This window comes from Polyodon spathula, chromosome 52, assembly GCF_017654505.1.
Source record: "Polyodon spathula isolate WHYD16114869_AA chromosome 52, ASM1765450v1, whole genome shotgun sequence".
In the NCBI taxonomy this organism is placed as follows: Eukaryota; Metazoa; Chordata; class Actinopteri; order Acipenseriformes; family Polyodontidae; genus Polyodon; species Polyodon spathula.
Genome location: NC_054585.1, coordinates 361,324 through 379,415, shown reverse-complemented (window position 1 = coordinate 379,415; position 18,092 = coordinate 361,324). Strand labels below are relative to the sequence as shown.

General features: G+C 39.1%; 2 protein-coding genes across 6 annotated transcripts; one reads left to right on the top strand and one right to left on the bottom strand.

Annotated features, from left to right (window-relative positions):
• Positions 1 to 2,025: 2,025 nt before the first annotated feature.
• On the bottom strand, positions 2,026 to 11,540 carry LOC121307038. Of its 5 annotated transcripts, XR_005948265.1 has the most exons (5): positions 11,232 to 11,540; positions 9,475 to 9,621; positions 7,744 to 7,893; positions 7,289 to 7,410; positions 2,026 to 2,342 (listed from the first exon to the last, which is right to left on the bottom strand). XR_005948265.1 is itself a non-coding variant. In XM_041239110.1 (4 exons), exons 1-4 carry the CDS (start codon positions 11,388 to 11,390, stop codon positions 2,178 to 2,180), a joined length of 600 nt encoding a protein of 199 aa, XP_041095044.1. In that variant the 5' UTR covers positions 11,391 to 11,532; the 3' UTR covers positions 2,026 to 2,177. The 5 variants fall into 5 exon arrangements, 4 of the variants coding, with proteins under 4 accessions (XP_041095044.1, XP_041095043.1, XP_041095045.1 ...); XM_041239110.1 differs by lacking the exon at positions 7,289 to 7,410 and having other exon boundaries at positions 9,496 to 9,621; positions 11,232 to 11,532; XM_041239109.1 differs by lacking the exon at positions 7,289 to 7,410 and having other exon boundaries at positions 11,232 to 11,511.
• Positions 11,541 to 15,718: 4,178 nt separating this feature from the next.
• bbln (bublin coiled coil protein) lies at positions 15,719 to 17,766 on the top strand. Its single transcript, XM_041239193.1, has 2 exons — positions 15,719 to 16,008; positions 17,039 to 17,766. The coding sequence occupies exons 1-2, from the start codon at positions 15,822 to 15,824 to the stop codon at positions 17,254 to 17,256; spliced, it is 405 nt and encodes a 134-aa protein (XP_041095127.1). The 5' UTR covers positions 15,719 to 15,821; the 3' UTR covers positions 17,257 to 17,766.
• The last annotated feature ends 326 nt before the right edge of the window (positions 17,767 to 18,092 follow it).

Here is an 18,092-nt window from a genome sequence, read left to right as displayed (position 1 = left end):
ACTAATTGGAATTTACTCTTATAAGCAATGATTTTTAAGTTTAATTGTGCTTAGTCGTAATCACTCTCAAAGTAATTATTTACTGTGTTTCTTATTTTGTCTCATTTGAATTTGCTGTTACAGTACTTACTACTGACTTTATTGTACTATATAACTGCTATCTGCAATGTGATACTTTATAATAAATGTAGTCACCCTAGATAAGGGCGTCCACTAAGAAATAAATAATAATAATAATATGCAGCACACTGTTTAATACTACAATGATATGCAGCACACTGTTTAATAAGGATACAATTTACATAATGGAAATTACCAGGGGTACTGTTTATAAGACTACATTGTCTTTCTTCTGTATTTTATTTAGCTTTTATTTTAATTATGACTACTGATAACTCTGACATTTTTTCCGACAATAATTTTATCTGTGAAAAATGTAAGATCAACCAGACTCTAACAGAAAATATGTTCACTGGAAGAACGTATCTCCACCCTTAGAGATATCAATAAGACTGAGAAATGGATTGATAGTTTTTATTTTGAAAATAATACATGCATCGGCCCCTCTGATCCCCCTGGTAATGGTATACAAGGGATCTCAGTTATAGCAGATACTCCGAACTGTAGCGCTCCTTGCTCCACCCCAGCCAGCCATGGCCACGGAATGAACAAGCGGCTTGACCTTCACAGCCGATCAATAGAGATCACTGGGTGATCCCAGGATGCCGGGCTGCTCACTATTCCCAAAATTTAAAAACTAGTATTGGTGGCAAAGCTTTCAGTTACAGGGCCCCTAAATTATGGAACAATTGCTATAAGGGAAGCACCAACAGTTGCAGCTTTTAAAATAAGACTGAAGACACATTTTTATAATCTATCTTTTTTTATCTTAAAATGGTTTTCTTTTATCGTCTGTGGCTTTATTGTTTCGCTGATTGTTTGTATTTCCTTCTGTTTAATCTATTTATTTATGCATTTACTCTCTTGCTCATGTATTTTCATTCACTGTGATTATTGTATTTTTCTGTTTTAGCCATGTAAAGCTCTTTGAGGCATTGCATGTGAAAGGTGCTATGTTAAATAAAGGTTGATTGATTGATTGATAATACTACAATGATATGCAGCACACTGTTTAATACTACAGTGATATGCACTGTGCAGCACACTGTTTAATACTACAATGACGCACTGTGCAGCACAGTTTTGTGTAAATTGGCTGCCCTTCATATTTTTCATTTCTTACTACCAGCTGCTCTCCTGCAATCCAGCTTTGGCCACAATAGATAGGACTACAATTGATTGGCAAGATGGTACAAATTACTGATATTTCATGAGAAACTGTAGCAAAAGTGATGACTGGGGACCATTCTAGAGTACAGATTGCACTGCAAATCATTGAGCAATGGTGTTTAAAAATTTAAACACCATGCAGACTTCAAATCAGTGCTGTTCCTTTATTTCTCTAACACAACATGCAATGTGAAGTTAACATCTTTAAACATTTACTGTTTATTCTAAAAAAATTTTTTTGCTTATTTTCCTTTTTTTAATTATTTGTTATATAAATGACATGTATATTTGTTAACAAAAATAATTTGTTTAGGGGTCCACAAGTGGCTCACCCTTTAAAGGCAAGCTTGCTTGGAGTGCAGGATGAGTCATGTAGTCACATGTGCACAGGTTCATATCCTGGCTGTGTCAAACTGCAGATCTTTGCTGGGGATACCACAGGGAATGTCGCATTGGCCTGGCCCTCCCATGTGTTGGGCAGACAACCAGTAGGGACTGTTTCACCACACCATGCTACAGTGGCCCCAAGTGGCTGGTGAGCTCAAGCAGACACTTACAGGTTTGGCCTTTGTCCTCTTGGGGACGGTAGCTAGCAACCACATGTCATGCTCCTGGGTGTAAGAGGCGATTGGCTTGGCAGATCGTCCTTTAATTCTCCTGCGCTTGTGTGGGGAGTTGCTACATAACTGGACATTCTGTATTGGGGGGTACAAACAGGGGGAAATGAATCGACACTCCAAATTTTAATATATATATATTTTTAGAAATTTAGAAATATTTTAGTTGACATGAACTGCTACATTTTCTGTAGGGGTAGCTGAACAAAGCTGTTTAATAGGGGCCGTTCAGAAATTGGCTCCTGTACGATTCAGGATGGTAAGAGGTCGCTACCAGGCACAGGACATCTCGGAGGCCGCGTCACTGTTCCTGCGCGTGCGGACCGGAGACCAGCCCAATTCAGACTGCACATCATCACCAAGGAGAGGCTTTGGCCAGCGGTTGTAACGCTTGGAGGTCTGCTTGGTCTTCCAGCTCCGGGGCTTGGTGTTCATCTGAAATGAAAACAGTAAGAACTGCATTAGCTTCTACTCCACTTGTCCCACTTTGATTTGGGTTTTTTTATGCCGGTTTTTACTCCAGGTTAGATTGCAAAAGGAAAAGGTACAACATTATAGAGCAGCCTTCTGACCAATCTTCCTTTTGAATATAGAGTGTCCCTTTCTTCACACATAATGTGCCACCTTGCTGCACTGAAACTGTGGGATGGGTGAATGAGTTACTTTTATGCTCTTTCTTTCTCTCTCTTATCCCTGGGAATTCTGCCTACAAGTGAGGGCCAATAAATATTTCCACAGAAAAGAACACTGTTCAGCAAACAATCATTGGTGGAATTTCATACCTGCAGTCCAAAGATGATGAGACCAGTGGAGAGAGTACTGAAGCTTTAAGGGACTTACAGCTAATGATACATTTTGAAATTCTTTTGAATTGCTATTTTATGCATATTTTATCCACACATTTTATTTTATTGTATATGAATTGCTATTTTATGCATATTTTATCCACACATTTTATTTTATTGTATATGAATTGCTATTTTATGCATATTTTATCCACACATTTTATTTTATTGTATATGAATTGCTATTTTATGCATATTTTATCCACACATTTTATTTTATTTTATATGAATTGCTATTTTATGCATATTTTATCCACACATTTTATTTTATTTTATAAAGCAATATTTAACAACATTATTATTATTATTGTTATTATTATTATTATTATTATTATTAATAATAATAATAATAATAATAATAATAATAAATAATAATAATAATAAATAATAATTGTCGTAGTGCTTGGAGTCAAGTATCTGATGCAAATAAGTACTCATCTGATGCCTAAACCACAAAGGCTGAGGTATCAGAACTACTCACAGACAGCTGTGTGTGTGTGTGTGTATGTGTGTGTATGTGTGTGTGTGCGAGTGTGTGTCGACACACACACCACACACACACACACACCAATACACACACACACACGCACGCGTGTGGTGTGCGCGCAAATGTGTGTGTGTGTGTGTGTGCGTGCGTGTGTGTGTGTGTGTGTGTGTGTGTGTGTGTGTGTGTGTGTGTGTGTGTGTGTGTGTGTGTGCGTGCGTGCGTGCGTGCGCGTGGTGTGGTGTGTGTGTGTGTGTGTGTGTGTGTGTGTGTGTGTGTGTGTGTGTGTGTGTGTGTGTGTGTGTGTGTGTGTGTGTGTGTGTGCGTGTGCGTGCGTGCGGGCGTGCGCGCATGTTTTCAACATCTGAGCAGAGGTTTTCCTTATTGCACATCAAGTGCAATAAGACAGGCATAACATAACACAGCTAAGAAAGAATTAAGTTCTTCAAGTCCTTCTAAAGAACATAAAAAAGATAAGAACATTTAAAAACAAAAGAAGACCTATGCTCGTCCAGTTCATAGCAGCTGATTGGTCTCAAAACTTTGTCAAGTTAGATCTTACAGGATCCCAGTGATTCAACATCAACAAGGTAACCCATTTCATACCCTCACCACTCTCCTACCCTTGCACAGCTCAGATTTTTACGACCCGTTTGCAATCAGGACCCGCAACACACCTCAACAACATTTTCTTACCTGCGACCCGACCCGATCAGTCCAGACCCGGCCCACCCAGCTTTAATAAGACCTGCAACCTGATCCGAACCCGCAACCCGCTGCAACACCGTCTTCTTACCTGCGACCCGACCCGACCAGACCCGGCCCGCCCAGTTTTAATAAGACCCAAACCTGTAATCCGCTGCAACACCGTCTTCTTACCTGTGACCCGACAAGACCAGACCCGACCCGCCCAACTTTAATAAGACCGGCAACCTGACCCGAACTCGCAACCCGCTGCAACACTGTTTTCTTACCTACGACCCGACCCGATCAGACACTACCCGCCCAGTTTTAATAAGAACCAAACCTGTAACCAGCCGCAACACCCGTCTTCTTACCTGCGACCCAACACGACCAGACCCCGCTTGCCCAGCTTTAATAAGACCTGCACCCGACCCGGAACCACAACACTCTGCAACACCATCTTCTTACCTGCGGCCCGATCCGAACCCACCCGACCCGCCCAGCTTTAATAAGACCTGCACCCGACCTGACCCGGACCCACAACCCGCTGCAACACCGTCTTCTTACCTATGACCCGATCCGAACCGATCGAAAGAGTACACAGAAAGAGTACACTAAACTGCAAACGCAGACTAGAAAATTGCAAACGTAATACCGATCCACAAAAAGGGAAACAAAACTGAACCAGGTAACTACAGACCAGTAAGCCTGACTTCTATTATATGCAAACTTATGGAAACTATAATAAGATCCAAAATGGAAAATTACCTATATGGTAACAGGGTCAACATGGTTTTAGGAAAAGGAGATCGTGTCTAACTAACTTGCTTGATTTTTTTGAGGATGCAACATCGATAATGGATAATTGCAAAGCATATGACATGGTTTATTTAGATTTCCAGAATTTCTTGAATTAGGTCACCGCGTAGTCTTTTTTGTTCAAGACTGAACAGATTCAATTCTTTTAGCCTGTCTGCATACGACATGCCTTTTAAACCCGGAATAATTCTGGTTGCTCTTATTTGCACTCTTTCTAGAGCAGCAATATCTTTTTTATAGTGAGGTGACCAGAACTGAACACAATATTCAAGATGAGGTCTTACTAATGCATTGTACAGTTTTAACATTACTTCCCTTGATTTAAATTCAACACTTTTCACAATGTATCCGAACATCTTGTTAGCCTTTTTTATAGCTTCCCCACATTGTCTAGATGAAGACATTTCTGAGTCAACAAAAACTCCTAGGTCTTTTTCGTAGATTCCTTCTCCAATTTCAGTATCTCCCATATGATATTTACAATGCACATTTTTATTTCCTGCGTGCAGTACCTTACACTTTTCTCTATCAAATGTCATTTGCCATGTGTCTGCCCAGTTCTGAATCTTGTCTAGATCATTTTGAATGACCTTTGCTGCTGCAACAGTGTTTGCCATGCCTCCTATTTTTGTGTCATCTGCAAATTTAACAAGTTTGCTTACTATACCAGAATCTAAATCATTAATGTAGATTAGGAATAGCAGAGGACCTAATACTGATCCCTGTGGTACTCCACTAGTTACCACACTCCATTCTGAGGTTTCTCCTCTAATCAGTACTTTCTGTTTTCTACATGTTAACTACTCCCTAATTCACGTGCATGCATTTCCTTGAATCCCTACTGCGTTCAGTTTGAGAATGAATCTTTTATGTGGAACTTTGACAAAAGCTTTCTGGAAATTTAAATAAACCATGTCATATGCTTTGCAGTTATCCATTGTTGATGTTGCATCCTCAAAATAGTCAAGCAAGTTAGTTACACACAATCTCCCTTTCCTAAAACCATGCTGACTGTCTCCCAGGATACTGTTATCACATAGGTTATTTTCCATTTTGGATCTTATTAAGTTTACATATAATAGAAGTCAGGCTTATTGGTCTGTAGTTACCTGGTTCGGTTTTGTCTCCCTTTTTATGGATCGGTATTACATTTGCAATTCTCCGTCTGTCGGTACAACCCCTGTGTTGCATGGATCTTGGTCAGCGGTTTGTAAATAACTTCTTTCATTTCTTTGAGTACTATTGGGAGGATCTCATCTGGCCCAAGGGATTTGTTTATTTTAAGAGCTCCTAGTCCCTTTAACACTTCTGCCTCTGTTATACTAAAGTTATTTAAAACTGGATAGGAACATGTCGACATGTGGGGCATGTTGTCTGTATCCTCCTTTGTAAAAACTTGTGAAAATTAATAATTTAATATATTTGATATTTTGTTTCTCTTTATCTATGTTTTTGCCATTTGTATCTCTTAGAAATGTTATTTCCTCCTTGAATGTTCTCTTGCAGTTGTAATATTGGAAAAACTTTTTGGAATTGTTTTTAGCCCCCTTAGCAATGCACATTTCTTTCTCTTTTTTGATCTTTCCAACTTCCTTTTTGACTTTGCGTTAGAAGCAGTCATTTGTCATTTCTACCATTTCAATTCCATCTGTCGTGCTCCCCACCAGGTTTTTCCATTGTATCTGGGGGAAGTTGAAATCCACCATTAATATGGCTTCTGCTTTGCTGCACGCATTTTTAATGTCATTGTACAGATTATTCTGCTCGGTACATGAATTTGGCGGTGTATAGCATGCCCCTATTATTATGCCCTTTGAATTTTTGACCATTATTCTGACCCATATTGACTCTGAGTTGTTTTTTTCTTCCGGATTTAACACCTGGGCTTCAAGACTATTTTTAATGTACAGTGCTACCCCTCCACCTCTTTTGTCCTGCCTGTTTTTCCTATATAGTGTATACCCATTAATATTATATTCATCTCCATCCCTCTCGGATAACCAAGAGAGGATAATCAAGGCAGCAGAGTGTTGTAGTAAGGGGGACCAGACTGCGCACTGAGATTGCTGTGTTTCTCAATATGGAGTCCCCGTCAATCATGACCTCCCTTCTTTTTGCTGCCTGGCCAGCACTGTTTATGTGGTCCTATATATTATTCCTTTCGTTCTCTTGATGTTGGTTTTGATCATATAAATTTTGAAGTGGGCCAAATTAGTTTGATGTTTTGATTTCTGGTGGTTGTGTTTGACTAAGTTTCTTTTTTTCCCTGTCTCTGCCTACCTGAACCCAGCTGTTTTGACCCTCTTCTATCTCCCTGGTGGCTTAATGTCTGTTAGGAGTGCAGACTTCCAAGAATTTCGGGTGTGCCAGCTTCCTCAAACTCCTGTTGCTCTCTCCTTTCCTGCAGATCCATTTCTAGCATACTTACTCGTTGAAGCAAGTTCTGGATCTTGCAGCACTTTACACACGCTTGAAGAATTTAAGCTACAGTAATTACCCAATGAATGTATTTTCTGATTAAAGCAGTTAAAGATGTCATTTCTCCTTACTGCTTCTAAACTGCTGTGTATTTTTCCACGACTGTACTTCTCCCACGCTGTCGCTCCTCGCTGTCGCTGTATGACATTGACCTTCTAATATGTTATTTGGGAAAGGGTCGCAGATGAGTACGCTGAAAAGACAGAAAACGTTTTGGTGATTCAAATTCAGACCTGACCCGAAAATTATTTATTTATTTATTTTTACCCACACCTGAACCGCAAACCGCGAAAAATGTTAACATTCCGACCCGAACTGTTCCTGCTTTTGCGGGTCCCCAGCGGGTAACCGACCCGATGTAGGACCTCGAGTCCTGGTTTCACTACTGCGCTTAAAGTATTGGTTAGGGTTAGCTAACTAAACAGGTACAGTCCCCTTAATCATTTTTCACAGTTCTTTTAACACTAGGATTAGTCTGGTTGCACAGAAAGGCTGCTTGCTCTGTCCTTGCCATCAACATGCTCACCTGGATGAAGACAGCGGTGTTCATTTGGAGGGTCTCCATTCTCTCGTTTAGCCTGGCCAGCCACTCCAGATGGTCTGCGATTGACAGCTTCAGGTCTGCATTGTTCTGCTGAATAAAATCAAACCCAGATTCACTGCTGGGAGACAGAGCCTGAAATTCAAAGGACAAAATGAGAGATGAACAAGTACAGTATAGACACAGCGGTTTACTTACTTGGCTTAAGTGGCACAGGTTTAATAACATTGTATTTAGTAGCAACACAAATGCTACAATGACAATAGTAACACCACTATAATTAAAGCACCTTGTTATATATTGTCCAGGCTTGAACACTGACGTGAATAATAAACAAGTAGTTGTATTTCACCTAATAGAAACTATGTCCTATGCTCTGCCTAATTAACTCTACTCTCTACATACATGCATTTGTATTGTACCCCGACAATCCTTCTCCTTCCCATAATCCCACTCTCTCTTAAAGGCAAACAGAACAATAAACTCCATCAGTCTTAAAAGCAACTATGGCTACAATAAACAAAAATAACACGCCTGTTAGCTGGCAAAGGTTTCAACAAAAGCTTCAGACATTGGAAAAGACAGAAATGTCTACAAGATGAAGCAGTTTCCCTAGTTTTACTCAGATTTTATAACAGATATTAAATGAGTTGCACATAGACCTCGTAATAGTGATCGTATTGTATCGTTCCATGAATTGAATGAGAAAAGTGTATATTTTAGGATACAACATCAACGACTAAGAAGATTACTAAAACAAATGGTGAAACGTCAAAGAAATGTGTGCTTGTCACTCCTGTTCATTAGACTAGTCACCCTGCCACTGGTACTGTTCAAACCTGAAGATTATGTTAAAACATGACTAGGCAAAGGTGGGCATGCAGCTATCAACAATAAGGCACGAAACCAACAAGCAGATGAGAACCTGAAGCATATATGGAAGCTGTTGCAAATCAAGGCCAGTACATTAGGTCTAGAAACAAAAATAGTGTCCCTCTTCCTGAATTATAAGATCTGATACCTTTTTGTTTACAAATTAACCTCTGGGATAATGTATCACTAAACAACAAAATGCTCAGCTTGTCATACAGGCCGTGTACATCTTGTGTACAGGCCGCACTGTATTTGTTTCCAGTTAGAGCACTGGGCTCTGCTATACAGTACAATTGGTTGAAAAGCAGGTAGGATTCAAAGCTATAAGGATTAAAGCCACATTAATTAAAGTCACAATATCTTTTAAAATCAACACTGGGGGAGAATAATTGTGCAACTCTGACCTGAGCCACCTTAGAGCTGATTGAATTAAAAGACTCGTATGAACTGGGCTTCCTGTTTACCTGTGTGCCTAACCAACTAAGTAATACAACTGCATGGAAAAAAAATGTATGGCATCTAAAAAAAACAACAAAACAAAACAAAACAGAAAAATGCTTACACTGATTATATTGGAAAGAAAAGTATTGTATAGAGCTGGGTATCCCTGGGTGTTACATACTACAGAATCACAGCAGCAAAAGGCAGCTGTTAGACCTGGGAGTGCAGAAAAACAAGAGGTTTATTCAGGAGGGGGCCCGATTTTCCACTGCAGCCAAATAGCCCATGTCATACATTTATAATGGAAGGGGCTATTTACCTATACGGGAGTGGAAAATACAGACAACTGTCTTCATACGAGTCCAATATAAACAAATGTAAGTAGAGCCATACAGTACGTACAGATGTGATGTTGTCTTTCACCTCTGAGGCAGAAAGACGGAGGTGCTCCAGTTTATCAATCTGTTTTTTCAGGCGATCCTCCAGTTCCTTCATCAGGGCCAAATTATCGTCGACCTTTAACCCTTCCCTCAAGGACATTATGGGGTTCTGTAAAGAGGTAGGGAATTATTGATAGGTTTGCCTGACAGTTTTAAAAGACACTTACATGATCATTTTTAGCCTTCTGAAAGAAAAAACAAATGCAAATATGAATTTTCCAGTGTTCATCAGCTGCAGCGGGCCATGAATATCACTTCAGATTTTCAGTGTTCTTAACAAATCTGGACAGCTTGAGCTGTTTTCATTAAACCATTTCAGCAGAGCTGGTACATAACCTATAAATAAACTGAGTGTTCTGGATTAACGTCTGAAGAAAGTGAAAGTTTTATTTTATGGTGTTCTTTGGAGTAAGCAAAAGGGATGGTTTTATTGTATGTAATTAAACTATATGTCATTGGAAAACGGTATCTGTTTGGCTTCCAGCTGCTAGCATGTAAGTCTGTGGCACAATTGGTTCCAGCTGATTATGTGCCTAGTTCTACCAATGCAAGCAATGTTGTGTTAATTCTATAATATAAATTGGTCCATTTGTCCAGAAATTCGTCCAGAAATTTGTCAATTCATACAGTAATTCATAAACTATTTATTAACTAATCTAATAATTAATTCATTAATTTGTCAATTCATTAATACGAAAGGCTGTACGGGCGGTGTGAAGCGTTTGCTCGGCGCTTGCTGGACAAATGGGACCAATTCATGAACTGACAAAACGATTGACAAATGAATTTGACAAATTAATGGCTGGATAGTTTTGCCAAAAACGGCGCACCACATAAAACACCAGGCTCTCTAGGTGACGTCACAGCCACAAGCGCGTAGTGGAGCTCAAGCCATGCTGTATTCAAATAACAATGCAGGCTGCGATGCGCACTCGTCCTTTAATGCGCACTCGCCCTTTAATGCGCACTCGCCCTTTAATGCGCACTCGTCCTTTAATGCGCACTCCTCCTTTAATGCATACAGATTTCTTTTTTTTTTTTTTTTTTTTTTTTTTTTGCGCCTTTACAACGCCCCATAGTGCATTGCGCACCAACCAAGGCAGACAGGCTAGCCTTTTCACTGGGTCCTAGTGCCAGCCAAAGTACTGACCTAAAGTATACGAATGAATTACTCGGGAAAATATATAAATAATCAATGGCATATTTTCTCAAATTAATAAATCGATACCCGTGTATAAAATTGGAACAGGGTCGTGTCGAGTAATTTAAAACAAGACAGGTACTCAGTTTTCGGTCAACAATACCGACATGTTAAATGATATAGTCCCGATGCATGAACTAAACCCAGTACACGCCACTGCTATACATAATACATTGTTTTAAAAATGTTGTACATATCGGTCATAAACACGATAAACCATAAAGCATACAAGCATAGGTTACAAGCAATATATATATATATATATATATATATAATTATATATATATATATATATATATATATATATATATATATATATATATATATACCGATAACAAGAAACAGACAGATCTTCACAATGAACTCATACACTTATAGAAGCGATGTTGTTGCTTGCTCCTGCACCATAACCCACAACGATACGTTTATTTCTTCAAAACATCAGCAAACTTCTAATAACTTTCACCAGGGCACGGAAACACAATATCCACATAGACTTACCAAATTACAATGCTTACTATAGTTTGGAGCTTGTAAATCAGTCCTGCTAATGAACAAGTCTGGGAAAGTTTTTTTTTTTTTTTTTTTTTTCTCACAAGAATCCTTGGAATCCCACTTTGTCCTGACGTCACCATCTGGGCTGCTTCCTGAGCCCGGCCTATAGAAAGCAGGCACATCTACTGTCAGAAGTACTGGCGTGAATCTTCTTGGAGCCCCGATTCAGTTTTCCGGAGGTCTTGGCACCGAGGCTTGTCAGGTACAGCATCGCGCTAAACCACCTGGCGGCGCACGTCAACACTGGCATGGAAGATAAGATTGTTGTTACAGGAGCCACGTATCTCCAAGTTGAGAAGACTTCCAAACAGAGAAAACATTTTCCACAGTGACTGCCTATTTCTATACAACTAACAAACACGAAGATATGTTGTTGTTTGTTTTTGTACGTTAAAAGAGTGATTCGTTATATCCAGCAACAACAACAAAACTGCACAACACTCCTATTACAGGAGTCGTGTGTTTGTGTGTGTGCGTTGACAACCCAATGTTTACATTCCTCAAAGGTTATTTAGCTGACCACTTGGAAGTTGGTTACTTATTATTCCCGGTTCCTTATTCGTTTATCTCATTTACACATATTGCTCAATTAATATATTGCTACTATTTAAAAAATAATCGCTCCTTCTTAAAAAAAAAAAAAAAAAAAAAAAAAAAAACGAAAATATTAATAACAAATCTGTATCAGCAGCATAGCGGTATCTATTATATTACCCGCTAGTTTTGCCCCATTTACACCCTTAGACGTCTTGCTCACTAAATATCGAGGTATCCATAGATAGGCTATCGTCTCCTCTTTGCAAAAACACTAAATATTTCAGTGAGCAAGTCATACCCACGAGCAGCAGCACTCCAAAGTGTAACCAATAAAAACCCATAGGAATCCCTTTGCTCTTGTTGATAGACGTGGTGAAGTATATGATGCTAAAGTTGACTTATTCGGCCAGCTTCTTATTCGCATTCCAGTTTATTTGCATTCCAACTTCTTAATCGCATCCCACAAATGTAACACAAATTGAATAAGTAATTGGGCTATTGCAGGAGTTAAATCTTTTTGGACCACTTATTTCAAAGCTGATTCTCACACAAGGTGAATCCTCTATGTCACCCATATGTATTTATAACTGCCCAAAACGGATTTTGATACGAAAACAGCGGGCAAACATGGCACATATTGCAAGTTGGCATGTTATCCAATTAATGCAAATTGAATAAGTAATTGAGCTATTGCAGGGGTTAAATCGTTTTGGGCCACTTATTTGAAAGCTGATTCTCACACAGGGGGAATCCCTCGCCCACCTGTTTATCCCGGCCCAAAACTGATTTTGATACAAAAACAGCAAAAGTCATCAAATAATCCGCGTCGTCATCATTTGCAAATACTAACTCAGTTTCTGCGCTCATCCAGTCTAGTAGTAATGTGTTATAATTAAATCTAATTCTGGATCTTGTCATATATTTTCGTATGTCCATAAAGATATAGTAACATGTTTTGAGTTCACACCTAGTTACTGTAGACTAGAAGAGCGCGGAAACTCTTACTGGGTTCTTATCGTTTTGGTGCGTTTTTTCAGAAAATGCTGTTGCTGGATTACATTGAGCAGCAACATTTTCTGAAAAAACGATCCAGTAAAATTAAATTCGATCAGAAAATATGGGATTCTAAACCGGATCACTGTTATCCAGAATAAAAGTTTTTTTTTTTTTTTTTTTTTTTTTTTTTATTAAGAGTTGCTTGCTGCTCTGTTTGAAGGCTCTTTGACAAACGAGGTTTCCTCAGTTGTCATTCCGTTTAAGTCAAATTTTACTTCAGGAATTGTGTAATTTATTCTGTGTTAATGGGTTTTGTGTGTGGTTTTTTGACACCAAATGTAATTCAGTTTATTGATCTATTTTTATCTAGCAGTGATATGTTTTTGATGTTTTTTGAACACTCATTCATCCTACCCAGATCTAATAAAGATGGCAGGTAAATTATGAGTTCAGACAGGGTGGCCAAGACTTATGTCTATGGAGAGTCAGACAAGTCGGCACCCCCTGTCAACTCAGTTAAATCAACTGGAATCTTCACTAGTTCTCTCTGGGCTGAATATTTGATAAATAAGTATAATTTAATAAACTGTACAGTTAAACTAAATGAATCAGTAAATAACATTGTTTCAAATGAAGGGTGCCAATACCTCTGATAGATAGGTAGGATATTAATATTATACATTGACATAGAGGATTGAATGCATCTGATGATGATTGAATGCATCCATGAATAGCAGTTGAATAACAAAAACAAAAAATTATAAAATGCTTACATATACAATTACGTCTTAACAAAACATTTTATTCCGTGTATATTGCAGAAGACGCTGCACCAGATGTACACCCCTTCAAAAAGTAACCAAAGCAATACATTTAAAATTTTAAACGGCTATTATCAAGATTTGTGTATCTTCACTCTTGTCTTTTGAAATGGGTGTCAGTGACATTTGTACAGTAATTTTTTACGCATGGTTTATTTTCTTATAAGAACATAAGAACATAAGAAAGTTTACAAACGAGAGGAGGCCATTCGGCCCATCTTGCTCGTTTGGTTGTTAGTAGCTTATTGATCCCAAAATCTCATCAAGCAGCTTCTTGAAGGATCCCAGGGTGTCAGCTTCAACAACATTACTGGGGAGTTGATTCCAGACCCTCACAATTCTCTGTGTAAAAAAGTGTCTCCTATTTTCTGTTCTGAATGCCCCTTTTTCTAAACTCCATTTGTGACCCCTGGTCCTTGTTTAATATACAGTATGGATATGCTGCACGTAGTATTCATTAGTGTAAGGTGTTTCCCTGCATGTTTTGTTTCTCCATCACAACACAGGCTTATTTTGTTTTGGAAAAAAAAAGTGCAACAAGTCACCTTTAATTGTATGGTCAGGTGACATTTTTTTGACCGTCTTGAAGACCCCGGAAGACGTAACGCCGTCGCTGCAGTAGAACACCTACCCAATTAAATTCAGCAGAACAAACAGTTCGCAGGCTGGTTCAGAAAATATACTTTCGCATTAGGTTAATATGCGCTATACAAACGAACTGCAATAGGTGTGTGTTTTTGGAGCAGGTGATGTTTTTGTATAACCACGACACTGTAACAGATTTTGGGTGTGTTCACGACACAGGGTGCGTTCACGGAGATCAGTATGAGCAGAATCTGACCAATTTAGCCAATGGGTGTGTTCACGGAGATCATTCTTAAAACATCATTGGCTAAACTGGTCAGCTGTTTGCACAGAATATGCCCAGAATAACCCAACGAACGCACCTGCAGCTTTTCCTACATCTGCGCAGATTCTGCGCAAAACCTGTCCAAATTCGCCGTCTGTGTTGCCTCATCCGGAAAAGTCACCAGGTCACGCATCAACGGGCTTCCGCGGCGGCACGGCTGCGCAGATTCTCAAGGGGTCCTGCGCTGGAGCAGCCGCTGCTGCAAAATAATAGCGGAGCGTCAGCTGACAAAGAGGTGTGAGGCAACCATATACGACCCTCAATCCACATGCTGCTCCCACCTAGGCAGGGGGTGTGAATCGCCTCCGAGTCATGCCATTTTCCTATGAATTACAAACTAGATATGGCAAACTAATACAGATACATAAATGATTCAATTCTGAAACAGTTCAACAATAAAATACTATGCGTGGATGTTTTAGTGATATATTTATACATTATAACGTCATTATATTTACGTTGTATATGCATTTTACCTGTTCTACTGTATACAGTCTCACAATGTAAACTCTGAATAGTTCATTGTGGGAAATCTGGAGCTGAGCCTTTGAGGAGAATGCAATGGGATATACACCAGAATGAAGATGTCAGGTCACTTTGTGCTTTAATTCAACTTCTAAAAGGAAAACTTCTCAATAGCCCCATAGATATACTATTGTAAATAACACAGCAAAGCCAAAATCCAATTTGCCTTAGCCTTGCTTATTATTACTCACACCAGCAATATATGCAGAAAGCGAGTGAGTCTAAATAATGAAATGCTAAATTTGTATTATTGTTTTCCTTTCTTGTTTGGTGTGGTGGAAATGGGTTTCTAAGATTACCTTATGACCCATGCTTTATGTAAGAATCCCAGATCTGCCTGTTAGAATACCACTCATTACTTTATGCGACAGCACAACAAATACGTTCGTATTATTTCTTTATAGCAATTACCATATTTTCGGAGGATGGTGTGAAATATAAAGCAAGTGGAGCGCGAAGGAAGCTTCGATCGCATCCACTCCTGCCATTAGAATTTCTCTGTGCTTCGCCTCCATGTGTGATTCGTGTGCGGCGCAGTTACTCTGCCAAAGCTGTGCACACGCCGTGACGGCGGCTGCAGACTCAGAAGCCTGCAATCTAACTGGCGAAACAGTCTCACTAGCACGCCCCTTGTGTCAACCTACCATCAGCTGATCATTTATATCCGTTTAAACTGCAGCAGCAGTCGTCTTGGGATATAGATGAAATAAACCGTGTGTTTGTCAGCTGTTACGATAGTTGTTATTTATTTAAAACATAAATTGATGGTGATTGGCGGGATAGTAGATTATGATTCGACCACCTGCACGGCATTAACATTTCAAACACTGACGGTCAAGGCTGCTGTTTTAGCTGAACGTTTATTATTACATTTGAAAAACATGTCTGGACCAAATGGAGATCCCAACGTTTCTATAGGAGTAGACGAAGAAGAGGAGTTTAGCGAAGAAGGTAAATCTAAATTGTAGTTTTCTTTCTTGATATAATATATTCTATTGTAATATGATAAGGTTTATGGGTTATACCTTATTGATATTTATTGCTTTTGTTTAGAAATACAAGGGCCAACGCGAATGACTGACTGTCAGTCAGATGATCGCAAATTTGTCACGACTGTAGTTAGAATTCGGACATGCGCCGATTTACTTTGCATCAGCAGGGTTCCTCAAATGAAGCAGTTACATACCGTACATAATAAACAGTTATTTACCAAATAGGGTTCCCTTACGCAACGAAAATATATTGAGAAATATAATGTAATATATTGATTAATATATGTAAATATATTGAAGATTACAAAATGTATTATATAATATATGCCAATATATTTGCACAATTGTACAATATATTAAGCGTACTCTAATTTTATTTTTTCTTACATGTGAATACTTTTAAAGTAGTTAGTAGTTATACAAATGCAAAAAAAAATCCAAAACAACAAAAAACATTCAAGAATGTTAAAAACTAAAATTACAATGTATTGTTTGTCAATATATTTACAAGATATTTTTTCCTTCCATAAGGGTTTGCTTAGGCCTCCTTTTGCGTTTAAACGTTATAAAGTCATACATACTCGTACATATTTTAATTCGTGTTTTTTGTTTTGTTTTAACTTACATGTCTGTGTCGGTATTTATTTTATTCATTTAATTGTATTCATGTTTGTACAAGTGTCACACAGTGCCTGAACACAGCAGCATTTCAGTAGGACTGTGTAAATATTCAAAGAGCTTCTGCCCTGGATGTCTTGTTGAAACTGACAGGATCTAGTTCGGATTTGCCAGTCTGGATCACGGGGCTGAGCAGTAAACAGGCTAGCAGGCTGTATCCTGAGTAAACTAAATAAACCCTGGAATGGACATTCTTGAGTACTGTGTTAGACATTTTAGAATGAATTGATAGAGACCTTTGGGGTGTATGAAGTTTAAAAACATTCAATTCTGTCATATTTCCTGTGCGTTCACCCCGGTGTCTTCTCAAGAGTATGCAGCAATCAACGCCATGCTGGACCAGATCAACTCGTGCCTGGACGACCTGGAGGAGCGCAACGACAGTCTCAACACCAAGCTGAAGGAGCTGCTGGAGTCCAACCGGCAGGCGAGGCAGGAGTTCAGGCAACAACTAAACGAGGGGCTGGCCCAGACTCCGCCATCACCCCCACCACCATCATCAGAGCAGGGGGGCAGGGAGGAGCACTGAGGAGCAGCCCATGAAGCTGCCCTCTCAGCCTCCAAGGACCAGAGGAGTCAGTGAGGGAGAGCAGGACTTTGAGTAGAAGCTGGGTGAGGCACCAGCAACAGAAAAGAGCAGGGGTAAGTTAGGCTTGGTCCTGAGGTTCAGGGGGCAGAAAATACCAATATACTTGCCAAAGACAAACAAAATAGCAAGTATATGATAAATGCATTGTTAGTTCAGCAACTTCACATTCCAGTATGTGGCTAGTACTGCATCTACAGCTAGTAATATTGTTAACCCTGCTCCAAAAACAACTTTGACTTATATATAGCGCCTTGTCAAATACAATATCTAAAAGAGATGTAAACAAACCAATCATAAAATCAGGACATAAACTCCAAAACCAGATTTGGCTATAAAAGCTTCTCAAGGGCTTATACCAAATGCGAGAGTGAACAGATACAGTGCTGAGAAAGTTTGTGAACCCCTTAGGATTTTCACATTTTTCAAACCTAAAATGTTATTAGATCTTAATCCAATTCCTAATAATAGATAAAGATAACCTGATTAAACACATGACACAAAAACATGATACTTTTTCAACATTTATTTGTCGACAAATGATTCAATATTCAATATCCGTGTGTGAAAAAGTATGTGAACCTTTAGATTCAGTAACTGGTGGCACCCCCTTGAGCAGCAATGTGTTTCCTGTAACTGTTGGTCAGTCTCTCACATCAGTTTTGAGGAATTTTGGCCCATTCCTCCTTACAGAACTGCGTCAACTCGGTGACATTTGAGGGCTTCCTTGCATGGACAGCTCGCTTCAGGTCTTGCCACAACATTTCAATGGGGTTTAG